This window comes from Dermacentor albipictus, chromosome 4 (assembly GCF_038994185.2).
Source record: "Dermacentor albipictus isolate Rhodes 1998 colony chromosome 4, USDA_Dalb.pri_finalv2, whole genome shotgun sequence".
Taxonomy (NCBI): domain Eukaryota; kingdom Metazoa; phylum Arthropoda; class Arachnida; order Ixodida; family Ixodidae; genus Dermacentor; species Dermacentor albipictus.
Genome location: NC_091824.1, coordinates 68,462,664 through 68,477,594, shown reverse-complemented (window position 1 = coordinate 68,477,594; position 14,931 = coordinate 68,462,664). Strand labels below are relative to the sequence as shown.

Below are 14,931 nucleotides of genomic sequence, written 5' to 3'. Positions count from 1 at the left end.
TCAAGTAGCAGGCTTCAGTAAGATCCAGACCGTAGGCTTCAGCATCTTGAATTAACCAACATTGAATGTACTTGCTAGTAGCCCGTGCTGTGTAGGAGATACTGCAGTCTTGGAATCTCAAAATTAAAGTATTCATTGTACACCAGCCGCTTTATAAAAGCTATTATCCATTTGATGCACAGAAGATGTTATCTGGATACTTCTTTATAGCCATGGAGTAGCTTATTATGTTGTATGGCTATAGTCTAAAGCTGACATGCTGAGCGAGTGCTATACAGTAATGCCTCATGATTCATAAAAGCACACATGCCGTTCTACTTTGCACTTGTGAAGTGTCTGTCAAGCTGACGTCTTACTTTGCACTTGTGAAGTGTCTATCAAGCTGACATCTTAAAAGCTGCCCTAAAACCACATTACGTTCCTTCAAGACATGTACGTATACCCATTGCTGATGTTTCTTGTTGATTATATGTGCATTGTCTCCATTTTTTCAGGGTGCGATGACTGCAATCAGTTTTACGAACATGAGTGTCCACGCCACAAGGTGCAGCTAATTGTGGACAAACCTGTTTTGACAAGGGCATGGGCAAGTCTCCCAGCCAGCTACCTTTACGTGCACAAAGTGGCTGAGGACTCCGATGGAGAGCCAAGTGGGCACCCATTTTTATTTCTCTAGTTCTGAATGGCTGTCTTTGCTGCCCTAGGTGGTTTCGCTTGTTTTTATGATATTGTCCACTCATGCGGAGGGATGGGGGAGGACCATGGGTTTCATGAGGCTTTAAGTACATAACTCCTTCCTTATGCGAGATATTTTTCATGTCAGTAGATCTCAGAAAATGTTTGATAAATATTAATTAACTATATATTAGAGTTGTGCAAATATCAAAACTTTCAAATATGAATCGAATAATGATATGCCCATGCATTTATTAACAAGTCAGTTTATTTTAACATGTTGGAACATTGCAATTACATTGTCATTGGCAAAAAATTAACCAAGTAAGCCATTATTACTAAAAGATTGTGTATTTGACTGATATTAGCTTTGTAAAATTTAGCAATTTCCGCTAGTTGTCTGTTCTCGCCAACCTGTGCCTTATTATACTGCATAAATTTCCTGTATATTCGGAGCCGTTTGACCCTTTGCCAGCCGTCACTCATCGCATTTGCTGTCAAGCAACAAGCTCAGCATTGGTGGCAGAACCTGCATAAGAGAGTGCACCCTCGTTCGCAGTTTGCAAACCCGTGCTTCCTTGCTATTGAGAGGCTGGCTTTTTTGCACGGCTTAGGCGTTCAGTGGCTAAGCGTATTTCACAAGCAAAATTTCGCCAGCAGCATGAAATTATCACAAAATTCAGCACAAAATCGGATTAAATAGAAATAAACGCTAAGAACCATGTTTGCTCCCGCACAGCCAACAATATATTCGATTTCTTTCGAATATTTGTATCCATTTTAATATTCGAAAGTTTTCGAATACCTAGTTTGCAAATCTAATACGAATATTAAAAATATAATATTCGATAATATTCGAATACTCGCACACCCCTACTATATATATAACTAAAATTTACTAACATTTTAGTCACCTTGGGGCACATGCTATAGTTACGGAATAAAGATGTCACATCTTGCCTAACTCAACTTTATATTCTTTCTCCTCGTTAAAACCTGTATTACAGCATAGAAGTGCTCACGCCACCTCTTCTCGCAGCTGCTTAATTGTAGTGCTGTATGACAAATTACCCAGCATCGCATGTGTGCCATGCTGGAAAGTGGAAAGCCAGCCATGTGGGAAAGCGATGAGTGGAACGCCAATGCAACTCATCACAATTTTGCAGACTGATGTCTCTAAACTGATTCTAATGGCTAAAAAAGAAAAAAAAAAGCACCTCTCTTCCTACTGCTTTGTCTATAAGCGTTGCCTAAAGTCTTTGCTGAAACAGCCGGTGTATACAGTAGAACCCCATGGATGTCTTCAGGGATTGTGAAAAAACAACATACCAGCCGGAAAAACGTAACCATGAGGAAGGGCACAAATTGCCAGAGCAAAATGTCAGAAACTGCCCAAGTGGCTGCTAGTGCAGCTATTAGACGTCTCGGTGCTCGTACTGTGGCCAGGAACGGCATGTGCATGCATGTATAATTAAGGGACACGTACGGTGTTCCATGACAGTGGCCCCTACTGAAATATTTAGTGTACACTTCATCGCATAACACGGTTCTACTGCACTGAAGCTGACCAAAGAGATTCGACAATTGTGAAATGCAAATGAGACCCTTGCAGGTTCCAAAGTAAATGTAGCCGTGTACATGGTAGTATTGGCCCAGTGTGTGGTTCCTGGTAGGTCTTAATCGGTGCGCACTTTTTAAGATGCTTTGCCAAGTGCTTTGTGCATGGTTTCTCCCAATGTTTGTGCAGCGCCTGGTTTGTGCAACTTTGTTTGTTTATTTCCAACTTTGGTCGCTTGTTGCAATGGATTGGTAGCTTGTTGCAATGAATTGGTAGCTTGTTGGAACGATTTGGTAGCTTGTTGCAACAAATTAGTTGCTTGCTGCAATGAATTGGTTGCTTGTTGCAGTGAATCAGTTGCTTGTTGCAACATGCGAGAGCCAATTTCTCCCTGCACCATTATATTTATGTGGCAGCCACCTTAAAATGCAACATAAAATGCGGGAACATTGCAGAGTGGGACTGTATCAAATGGGAACATAATACATATGAGTCCCAGTGTAAATCAGGACTACGAAAACAAGACATAGCAGTCGGGAAAGTGGAACAGCGAGGAACATATCAATGAAGTTCCATTGCCTGAGCTTATGGTATTTCTTGCCTTGCTGATTCATGCATATTGTTTAACCATTACTGGAATTCATTCAAGGTATTTAGGCCACTTACCGATTATTATGTTCAAACAATGAAGCTTTGTTCATTAACTGCTTTGGCTTGGTTTCATTGCAGTTTATGGAGTTTTTGCTAAGAAAAACATTCCCAAAAGGACACAGTTTGGACCAATGGAAGGTGTCCTGCAAAGGAGAACGGACAGACCTCAGCAGTTCCCACTTTTTGTGAGTTTGCCTTTGTTAGCGGCCTGATTTATATTTTTTACTTGGAAGCATTGGAAATGAACCAAGAACATCTCTCTTTCTTTTTGGCACTGTTTCATTCTTAATGCTGAAACATTTGCTAAGTGACTGGGTTTTATTGTGAATTCTGTGTATAGTCAACCTTGTTAATTCGACCCTGATGGGGCTGATGAACTTGTTCGAATTATCTGGTGGGTCAAATTACATAAAAGGTAGAAATAACACTAAAACACTGCTGATTAATATGACAGTTTTTGCCACAGTCGTAACATGCCCCCAAAATGTGTCCAAAGAAGCAAAATTAATGCAGGAATGACATTAGAGCTCTTAAACAAAATAGAAATCTTACACACACCCTTTATTTTAGCAAGAAAATTGGCAAGGGTTTAATGTGTTGCACAATGGTGGCTGGTTTCCTCAAGTCAGCTTCGCTGCACGTATTTTAAAGTCAGCTTCGTCGCAACGCACTCTTGTTATGCAATAAAGCATATGAATGCCATGAAGGCAGTTTCGGTTTCGTATCTGATCGCACCGCGCCGGCAATTTCTTGCCAAATTTTCTTGCAACAAAAAGGTGCACATTAGAAATGGGTAAATACTGTAATCAGACATTGTAAGCAACAGTTATTGTTTGAAAATCTTCCTAGGGCAGGCCGAAAAGAGGTATTTTCGACAGGAGATTACGTGTTCAATGCATACGCTCTCCCTAAGCTCTGCCGAGACATATGCTACCACTAAAAGGGTTGCTATTGGGGGTCACCATTGGGTTTAGGTGCGTGTGTGCTGACTGGTCAAGTTCGAATTAACCAGTGAAGGCCAATTTTAGGATGGAAAGAATAAATGTTCGGGCCGAAAAGAATGCATGGGCGCCGGCCGGGACATTTGGCCTTGATCGAATTAACAGAAAAACTGAATTAACCAGAGTCGAATTAACGGAAGTCTACTGTAGTCTCCTGGGCCACAATTTCTTAGTGGCTGCAGCATTTTTCTGCTCAGCGTGAGGGTGTGGGTTTAATTCCTGGCTATTGTGACTGCATTCTGATGGAGGCAAAAGGGAAAAATGCTTCTGTACTTTAAGTTGGTCGCATCACAGAGAATTGCACGGGGTCAAAATTATTCCACAACAACCCACTGCAATGTCTTTCACAGTCTGTGTATTGCTTTTGCATGATAATAACGCGAGTTTGTTCTATTCTGTGCAGTTCTCTTGACCAATGCTGTTACTCTCCGTTCTTTCCAAACCTTGAACTAGTTGAAGAATTTGATATTAAGACGTAATTATTTAAAGTACTTTGTTTTATGGTGTGCAAGTTGTGCATTTCTTTTATATCTCTACAGGCTGTTCGTTTTTCAAAACTGAAATAATGTACAGTTTTTACACATATTCTTAATTTAATAGGGGATTCTAGGGGAATACAGTTGAGCCTCGATATAATAAACATGGATATAACGAATCGTTGGATATAAATTATATAAGGAAGCAGATCTAATATTTTCTCGCTGATAATAAAGTATAATGAATATCTGCTTACAATGAATATTGGATATAATGAAGCTATTTTTGTGTCAGATGTGACTTCATTATACCGAGTTGTTTGACTCTGTTTGATTGCACATTTCTTTTTTTCTCTCCTTTCTTTTTTTACAGGTTAGAGAAGATGAGAATGGTTCTGTGTTCTGCCTGGACACGTCAGATGAGACGCAGAGCAACTGGATGCGCTTTGTGCGTCCAGCGCAGACTCCTCTCGAGCAGAACATAATAGTCATCCAGCAGGGCACAAGCCTGTACTTCAACACAACGCGGGCCCTATCATCACGCACAGAGTTGCGTGTGTGGTATTCGACTGCTTACGCACAGCGCTGGGGTCTGCCCCTGCTTCATCAACAGCAGCCGCAGCAGCAAGAGCCACTACAGCTGGAGCACCGTAGCCATCAGTCTCATTGTAGCCAGCAAGAGGCGATAGAGCATCAACAGCGCCAGCAGCAGCAGCAACAGCAACAACAACAACAACAACAACAACAACAACAACAACAACAACAACAACAGGTGGATCAGCTTCAGCAACAACAGCTTCACCAGCCTATCCAGCAACAACTGCAGCAACATCAGCAGCCGTACCAGGAGGTGCACTTGCAGCATCCACAGCAGCAACATTCTCAGTCACAACAGCAACACCCTCAGCCACTGCAGCAACACCCTCAGCCATTACAGCAACTCCCTCAGCCGCTACAGCAACACCCTCAGCCACTACAGCAACACCAGCAGCAGCATTCGCAACAAGAATCTGCCAGGATCGTTGGTAGGTGATATTTTTGTTGACAAAAGGTGGTACAGTAAAACCTGAGATAATTAGTAAAAAGATCGGATAATTCAGGCTTGTCTTTTGGTCCTGGCAGGTGCATGCACTACTTGATGCAACGGAACGCTCGTTGCCACACTTCAGTTAATTGGGACAGCTCTTGGAGCTCGGCGAGTGCCAGAGTGCTGCAAATGTGCGATGCAAAATAGCAGAACTGGCGTTGGTGTACACAGAAATGAAGCGGCGGAGTCAGCATCACCATAGTCAGCAGTGGAAAAATCGTACATCAATGATAGCAACCCCAGAACGCTTCGTGCCTATTTATGCCTTTAAAGCCTTTATTCTTGTGTTTACCGCCACGCATAGCACTGTGTTGGCCACATGCCTTACGACTGTGTAGTTGCCACACAAGATCAAGTCGATAGCAGCCACAGTTTTATCAGCGGCAGTTATGGCAAAAAGCAGTTTCATTTTGACTTGGTACGTGCGTCGACTGCATGGTTTCATAACTGTGTAGTCGCCGTCCATGATCTTGTCGATAGCGACTGTGGTTTCCTCTGCAGTTGCAGCAAATGGTAGTTTTGTTTGAACTCTGTGCATGCATCGGCCGCGCACCATGGCTGCTCTGTAAAGGAAGTCGCGAGGCCTTTACTGCTGCAAGTGCTAATCAGCCATGAAATAGTTAACTTTAATACTTTCTTTTACAAACCAGTTTAAGTTTCAGTATTCAGAAGATGTATGTGTCTCGATGTCATGATACAACGGCTCTCTCTTTTCTTGAAATTGCTGTGGCTGCCACTTGCAAGTGCATCTAAAGGAAACAAGCAAAGCAGTCTTCTTCATTAATGTTATTTTTTTCTTATGAACAATGTCAACATATGTATACAGTCTAATTGCTACTCAATGCCAGAAAATTTCGCTCTGTGTCATGATTTCACGATAATGTCAGTGACACCATGTCTAGCATTTCAACATCAGCTTTGGTGCCAGGTTAAATATCTTACACAACTGTTTTTATAACCTTCATACTTGCCGAGTGCCATCCTTTCACGTGCAAGAATCATTCGGTGGAGCCTTTACATCTTCAATATTATGTGTCAGTACTCTTTAAGTATGCACAGCTGTTTTTCGAAGGCTTCATACTTTTGCATTGTTCATAATATGCGGCCTCGCTGACTTGCCTCACACAGACCTGTCACCACATCAAAATTTTTCATAAAGTTAATAAATTTGGGCTTGGTCTATGATTTTGCAAACATTGTGCAAAGCTTTCTGAAAAATAAACTGTTTCAGAAAAAGGTGTTGAATAGATTGGGCGGCGTAAGATTGTAGAAAAAATATGTACAAAAAGTAAATTGTAATGGTAACTGTATGCCCCTCTTGTGGCAGCATGACGCCACGTATAGAGAGGGGTACAGTCGCCGACCGTTTATTCGGACCTCACGGGGACTGCGAAAATGTCCGAATAAACAGGTGTCCGAAAAAGCAGATTAAGAAAAAAAAATGAAATCCTTTATTTCCACGCACTTATTCGGGCTTGGCAGTAGGCTTGGAAGAAAGCGTGAATGCGCCGTTGCACGCTGTTCCGTTTACGCGCAATCAGATAAGCCTGAATCTCGGAGAGGGTCGTACGGTCACTATTAGCGGCTGATAGCACAGTCACTGCTTTTACACGCTCCACATGCGACGGCAGCGTAGCACATGGTGAGTAATCTTCCGACTCTGAGTCATCGTCCGGCGGTGCAGCAGAAACCTGACGAATGATCTTGCCGTCGTCGAGTTCTGCGCATGTCAATACAGCAGTGTCAGCACCTATGAAACTGTCAAATGAGACGGTGTCCGGAACCGCAATGCAACCACTGCGCAGGTCTCGGAAGAACATTTTCCGCGTCAGGTGGGGCGCACATCGGAAGGCGACTTAGGCCTCCCGGCACCCGCTAGCCGGCATTCCCCAGCGAAGTCTGTGCGGGCACTGTCGGCGCCATTAGACACTTGACGCGATGTTTCCGTACACCGCGTTGGATCACCGAAACCTTGACACAGCGCACAAACGAAAAACGTGGCCTGCTCGCAGCGTCGTGCGCGAAGAAACAAATAAGCTGCTGGATTGTCTTGACATGGCTTACTAAGCTGAAACCGGAACTGCTGCAGAGCCACTCTAACCAGGCAGAAACGATGATGATGAGCGGGGATTTCCAGTAGCGCCACTTCATGGGGCAGCAAGGAAGCTCTGTTCAAAACAAACATGGCGTTCAGCAAGTCGAACGATGTATGGAACCATGCACTGGTCAGAGTCGGTGCATGGTGCTCTCGACAGAGTTGGCTCAAGGAGTGTCCGAAAAATCAGACGAGAGGTTGCAAGGTGTCCGAACTTTCGGCAGTTGTTATACATTACGGTCTATGGGGAGAATGGCGGTGCCGCGAAGCTGACCGAATAATCGGGCATGTCCGAATTTTTGGAGTCCGGAAAATCGGTCGGCGACTGTACTTGCTTCGAACAAATATGCTCAGGCAAGTTCCTCAAGTAGGCCAGATTGGCAGTGGCAAGTAACTGAAGAAATCACTGTGATGTAAGAACAACGTGTTGACTGTCAATCCCTGCTGTTCCAAGTTTACAAGTTTACTGCTGCTTGTGTGCCACATATAAAGGTAAACTATTGAGCGTGTGTGTGTGTGTGTGTGTATCCCGCAAAAAGTGTGTGCTCAGAAAAAGAAAATTACTTGCCCTCCTCTCCCTTACATGTTGTGCCTGGGGGAATTGTACGAATTTAGCATTCACAGGTTCGCAGGTGCGACCACCTTAGTGAAGTGTATTCCATGCTTCACTGTGGTTGTAGTCAGTCTATGAACACAAGGGCTTGCACACTGGCGAGCTCACTGGCATCTCTCATGTTGTAGGTGCCAAGCACGAGCTTTGCAAGCAGTGGGCGTGCTTTGAGTGCAGCAGTGCATTCAGCTCGTCAGAGGAGCTGCAGCTGCATCTGAACCAGCACGAAAAGGTCCCTGGCACCAATGGAGACAATGCTTCAGCCACTGCACAGCCGCAGCCGCAGCCGCAGCCATCTCCTGCATCTGTAACACTGGTGGACCCTGTAAACGTGGATGCTGATTCATTAGCATTTAGGTCACGAGGACGGCCCCCTAAGAAGCAACATGCTGCAAGAGCACCTCTAGAAGTGAGTGCCTGCTATTGGGTATTACGGGAAATCAGTTCTGCTGGGGTTCGCATTACACAGTATGTATTTCTTAATTATACACGCATGCACCTGCCAACTCCTGTCACAGTGCGAGCATCGATATGCCTAATTAGTGTACTGGCAGGCCTTCCAAGCTTTTTCGGATGTGCCTGCGGCGATTTGAGCCCTTAAAGGGCTTCTCACCGAGTCTGGCCATTTTGAGCTGACAAGCACCGTGCGTACTACGCGCACTAACGATCGTGTCTGCAGAGTATTACATCACTACGCACCGCGGAAAGAGCTGAAATTTCAAACCAAATGTCGTCTGCCCTTCTCCTCGCGGGCGCCGTGCTCCCAGTCGGAGAATGGACGTAATCGCACAAGTATGCCTACGTACATCGCACTGCTGTGACATCGCTTGTAATGACGTGACTTCAACAATTATTCAAGGCAACTTCGTTATTTGTGTGATCTGTTGCTTCAGTCGACGAATTAAAGTTTAGATAAATGATGGAACACACAAACTGATTGTCTGTGTGTTCTTGTTTTACTTCACACTGTCGCAAGAGAGATGTACTTCTGTTTTGCCTGCATGTTCCCATGTCGTGCAGTCACGTGCAGACAACAGAAGTATGTTATTTTCTACAATGTTCGAGCGTGCGATCATGCTCTTTGATCCACTTGTGTTTTCTTAGTATTCGCGTAGAACTGGCTTATACTGCTAGTCGGGTGTTCTCTTGTGCAGCACGCAAAATCATGTGCTGCACGAAATGAGACTGCTGCACAAAATGAGAAAAACGTAACAGCTCACGTGTGATGCCATCAGCAGAAGTGCACCGCACAGCACAAAAGCTAGGGTAAAAAAAATGGAGGCGGGCCTGTGACATATGTGTCATGTGATCTTAGGCTCTGGTATGCGAGAACGCAGGGAAAGAATTTCGCTTGCGGAGGCTAGACAGGGCAAGTGGAAAGAGTGTCTCACTTGGTAGTGGCCCTCACCTCCTGAAATCATGGGATCACGGCACTGAAATATTTCTATCTCGGCTATTAATGAATCAATTTGAAAAATTTTTGCCGCAGAACACTCCCTTGAGGGCACGTAACAACTTCCAGTATATAATCGAAATTTGTTATGTTCAGGGGCCCTTTAAGGGCCCCTGATTTCTGATGTCTAATTCCATTCCCGCCCATGTATTACAGACCACATTGTGACCATGAATAAAACACATAAATAAGAAGTGTGGATGTAGTGTGGGGCACTTTTGCTAAATCCGAACCGTTATAAAAAGTTATGCCGTAGTGAAAGCGGGGTTCGGTTTGTTTTTCCGCTCGCAGAATCTTAAGATGCCATTCATGAAAACCAGTTTCAGAACACCTGCATTAGACAGTGTCATTATTTCTTTCCTTCTGGGCACTTATTGCAGTAAATGAACAATATATACAGGCAACGTCATCAAAAAAGCAGACTAGTGACAGTCACATTCACAGGCACGATGCATAGTAAACTAGATCATGTCACTGAATTACCTCTTGCCGCTATCTATATTATGCCGTGTAATTTAACTGACTGCATTGCTTCATTAAATAATCAAGCATCGTCGACTTCTGTTAATTTTATCCTGACAGGACCAATGAAATCGATCAATTTATCTGGCGGCTCAAATTAAACAAGAAGATGCATAAAAATGCCGAAACGTACTGCCAATTCATTTGGCAGTATTTGCCAGAGCCTTACATGCCCCCAAATCAAACGCGCGCCCTCTTTTTATGTGTCCGAAGTAGAACACTAACGTAGTAATTGCATTAAAGCTACTAAACAAAGAAATCTAACTTGCACCCCGATTTTTAGCGAGAAAAATAGTGTTGCACAATGGTGGCTGGTTTCCTAAAGTCAGCTTCGCTGCAATACATTGGTGTTATGCGGTAAAGCATACGAACGCTGCGAAGGCGGTTTTAGTTTCGTATCCGATTGCACTGCGCAGGCAATTTTCGGCCCAATTTTCCTAAAAAGAAATGTGCGCGTTAGAATCTAGCAAATACCGTAAACGGGCATTGTAAGCTAAGGTTATTGCTTGAAAACATTTATTAGGCTGGCCGAAAATAGGCATTTTCGACCAGTGGTGGTGTGGGCTCATCGCATTCAGTGTTCCCAAAGCTCTGCCGAGAAAGACACTGCCGCTAAAGGGGGTGCTATTATGGTCACCAGAGGGGTCAGGTGTATGTGTGGTGAGTGGCCAAGTTTGAATTACCTGGTGAAGCTCAATTTTAGGATCAAAGCTTGGACCCATAGAAATGCATGGGCACTGGCTATGACCCTTGGTCGGTATCGAATTAATCGGAGTCAAATTAACGGAAGTCTACTGTACCTATTCGAGACAAAATAAAGAAAATTAGCTCACTATTTTCATTGGGCCATGTGGAAAGATTATTTCTAGGTAATAAAAGATAATACTATTGGGGTGAGAAAAGTCTAAGAAGGACAAAGAGAGCAGAGTACTGGTGCAGGGCATCATTTCAACAGTGACAAAAAAAAAGAAGAAAGAAAATGGCAAATGGAGGTTTGTTGGAGTTGCATTAAGCATCGCTGTGAGTTCTTTGCACTTTGGGTGGAACCACTCACTCCTTCATTTTTGCAGCAAAAGTTGTTATGGCTGCTTGCCTGGCTCAGCATTGTATGGGCTTGTGCATGCAGGCTCAGTAATGGCATAGTGTATGTCTAATGTAACTGAATTAAGCCTGCTTTTGGTGCACAAGTGCATTGTGCACGCCTATGGACAACGAAGCTTTAACAATGTCGTTATAATGTCATCATAAGCTTGCTACAAAAATTTTAAGGACACGTAAGCTTCGCCTTTAAGGGTGGAATGCAATATCATTAAAAGATCCCTGCTGCAGTTGCTTCCCGGCAACTGCAGCTTATGTAACTGTAACGTTTACCGGGAAATGCTGGCAGCGAACGCTATGCTCGAAGGCAAGCTTTCTGGTAAAAATGAGGCTGCTTGCGTGGGCCGGTCTTCTGTTATGGTTTTGCACATTTAATATTTCAGTCTGAGAAGATTTAACATAAAAGGCATGCGCCGTCGGCATTTTGTTTCATGACATTTGTTTGTAGTCTGTCATTCTCAACATTCCAAGGAATAACTTTGTAAAGAACATAAAACAAGGTATGAGCAACTTTACTGGTTGAAGAACTCTTGTGCCGTGTAGAATTTATGGGGAAATTTTTACTCACGGGACGCCAATGCTGATGCCAGGGGAGGCATTCTGTACGAGTCCACCTAGTGGAGTGTCTATTTCGGCCGCTCTTGATTAGCTAGGGCCACTCGTCTCCTCCTCGCTCGTAGAGCTGCATCCAATCAGAAGCGGCCGAAATGGACAGTCCACTAGGTGGACTCTTACAGAATGCCACCCCAGATGCCGACACCGGATTTTCTGTGACACTGGGCCTTTAACGCTATCACGTTAATGCCTATCAGGGCACACAAGAGTCTGATAAGGTACAGCAGCTACTACTATGACTGCACTTTACTGTACTTACTCACGGGACTTGGGTTAGGGTTTCTTCTTTCTTCATTGTAGAAAACAATGCAAGATTGTATTTCACAAGTGCTCAGTCTAGTGTATGCAACCAAAGATAGTATATATTCTATGCTTTTCTAAACTGATTGATCTTTCTTTCTTTTTTCTCCTTTAGGAAATGCACAGTTTAGGCAATGAAAGTGTCCATACTAATCAGAGCTGTGGAATTACAGACACCACAAATCCTGTGGAGGAAGTTGCCAAGGTGAGTTGGTTCATTGCACTTCAGCTGTAGGTTTTTACTAAAACCTTTTGTTTCTAGCTTTTTTTTTTCCTTCACTAAACAATTCTGAAACATGTTTTGAGCATCGCAGTAAATGCACTCAGTGGGGAGGTGTGCACACTACAGGGCTTGTGACAAAACATCAGCATGCCTGCCAACTCCTGAAAATTTCTTAATGTTGATGCATTCAGGCTCATTATTTGATTTTGCTAAGGTTTCATCAATTTTTTCTTAAAGATAAGTTTTATTCACAAGAAAAGTTTGGTTGTTGGTCTCAAAACGTACCCTAGCTTTTTAATTGGGAAAGGACATGAAAGGTGCCGATGCTTTGAGCAAACAGTTCCTGAAGCAGGGAAAATCGGCGACAGCAGAGTCACTGAAAAAGTTACTGTGGTCTAAAAGCAGTGTGTTGCATGTCAGTTTGTTCACTTCCAAGTTTGTTGCTGCTTGAGTGGTGCGTCTAAAGGCGAATCATCGTTAAGGAACAATGCTCAGGGCAAACCTTTTAAGTATGCATGCTGTACCCCCTTTCCTACCCATTTCCACCCACACCCCACCTGCCTTGTGTTGTATCAGCTTGATTTTTACAAATTTTAGATCTCGCAAGTTGGCAGGTATGCATCAGCGTCCTGTACAGCTGAAAAAGCGCACAATTTTATTAGGGCATTGTTACGATGGTTGACGGGCGGAGGCAATGCCCCTCCCATAGTAGCTGATGAGCGCCGGGTTTATTCACACTCGGAAATATAAAGAAAAGGCAGGAGAGAGGGAAGGTGTGATAAAAAGACTGCGCACATGCGCACTAGAGGAAATAGCTTGCTTGTGAAGTTCATGGGTTACCGCAGGCATGAATTATTGTTTTACCGCTGTGGTCGGTACATGCTTTCTGCCTTTGCTTATGTGGTGATGTCTGTCTGACATCGCGTACGCTCAATTCTTGTGTGAAAGGCGAAAGGTAAGCCAAGAGAAAGACAATTTCTGGCGTTTCCCTTCTTCGTGTATTCAAACCCTGCGACAACAAAAGCTGCTTTAGTGAAATTTCTGCTACAACAAAGTATCTTCAGTTCACCATGAGAGGTCTGTAGGAGCTAATGCATAAAGTTCTCACCCCTACAAACATTTTTCTGTGCGCTGTTTCACTTCAACGAAATATTTATATAGAGTCGTACTTTAGAACTAACTTACTGTGCTGGAAATGTGAAGTCGAGAACCCTGTAGATTTTTTAACATAGACGTCTATCAAGTTGAAACCTTGGGTTAGCTCTACTAGAAACTGCCGCCAACGACTAGATCTCGTCACACTGCCTGTCTTAAACGAGTGGCCGTTATTTCTTCCGAGCCGCAGTCATGTTCATCTATATGGGTTCACACAATAGCGCTTTCTCCCGCTTTGTTGGTTTTTTGCTTCTGCCATTGCATGCATTCTTGTTCTTTTGCATTGGGCTGGCACACTTCCGTAAATGGCTCAATGCCCACGGCCTGCTGGCTCCCACGGCAGCCACCATCATGGGGAGACAGCAGGCCTTACTTCCAGGTTGTTGGAGCAGCGTTCGACAGCCCTTGCGATAAAAATACTGCTGGTCATAAAGTGGTTATTTTCATCAGCGCTTGGATATCCGGACAGCTATGTCTAATTTAAATGAAAGCCACAGCACACTATTGGCCTGTGAGACCAAATTCTCTCATATTGCATTGTCAAATTTTGTGACAAGAAATTCAGTGGCAATGAAATTTTTTGCACATACCGTCAATGTTGTTTTGGCGAGATTAGACTGTAGGGTCCTCACACATTTTGCATCTCTCCGCAACCAACTGTCTGCCTCCGGTTCTCTTCCCATTGAGTGCACTGTTGCCATAGAGAAGTCAATCAAGTACACTTTACTGCAAAGGTGTGCTATCAAGTTTGTCGAAACACTAGTACATAGCTTAAACTATAAAATTCATTAATGAAATGTGTGAGCATTTATTTACTGCTTCTTTATACTATCATGGTGAAACATTTCAGTAATGTTGACAAGAATGAAAATTGACTGGGATCACTAGAGTAAAAGCTGGTTAATTTGACTATCATTCATTTGTGAACTTTCCAAACAAAGGGTCTCCCACCAAGTTTTGGCACTGTAAACTTACAGCCGCAGTACGTAGTTCATGCTGTGACAGTTATGCCTGCTAAGTATTAACCGATGTATTGTGCTAAAATGGCTGAAAATCATGCAAAAACCCATGTGCCCTTATTATCGGAAGCAGCCAGTCTTCTCGTCAGCAGAGACAGTGTTACAGCTCTTATTCACAATTTCATAGCTCCTGTACACAGTGCACAAATAGGCAGCAGCAATGTAAACAGCATGGGCAGTTTTACAAAATGCAGAGGTGTGCAAGACCGCGTATCATAAATTCACAACACAGCAAAAAAAAGTGATGATGGTCGCAAGGGGGGGGTCAGAGTAGGCATGGCAATGTTACAGCAACCATGGAAACAATTGAGAAAGGACTTGCGGAAGGAAAACGTTTAAGCAGTTTTCTTTCCTGCGCAATTCTCTAAGTGCAGAATAAATGGCTGAAAAACT

General features: G+C 43.5%; 1 protein-coding gene across 6 annotated transcripts in view; it reads left to right on the top strand.

Moving 5' to 3' along the window:
- The window catches only part of LOC135902037 (PR domain zinc finger protein 15-like), an 83,659-nt gene that overhangs the window by 36,223 nt on the left and 32,505 nt on the right, over nucleotides 1–14,931 (top strand). For all 6 annotated transcript variants that reach the window (XM_065431916.2, XM_065431919.2, XM_065431915.2 and 3 more), the window contains exons 12-16: nucleotides 495–650; nucleotides 2,963–3,069; nucleotides 4,735–5,386; nucleotides 8,285–8,562; nucleotides 12,257–12,346. In XM_065431916.2, the coding sequence (XP_065287988.1) occupies nucleotides 495–650; nucleotides 2,963–3,069; nucleotides 4,735–5,386; nucleotides 8,285–8,562; nucleotides 12,257–12,346 (1,283 nt within the window). The remainder of the gene's footprint in view (nucleotides 1–494; nucleotides 651–2,962; nucleotides 3,070–4,734; nucleotides 5,387–8,284; nucleotides 8,563–12,256; nucleotides 12,347–14,931) is intronic.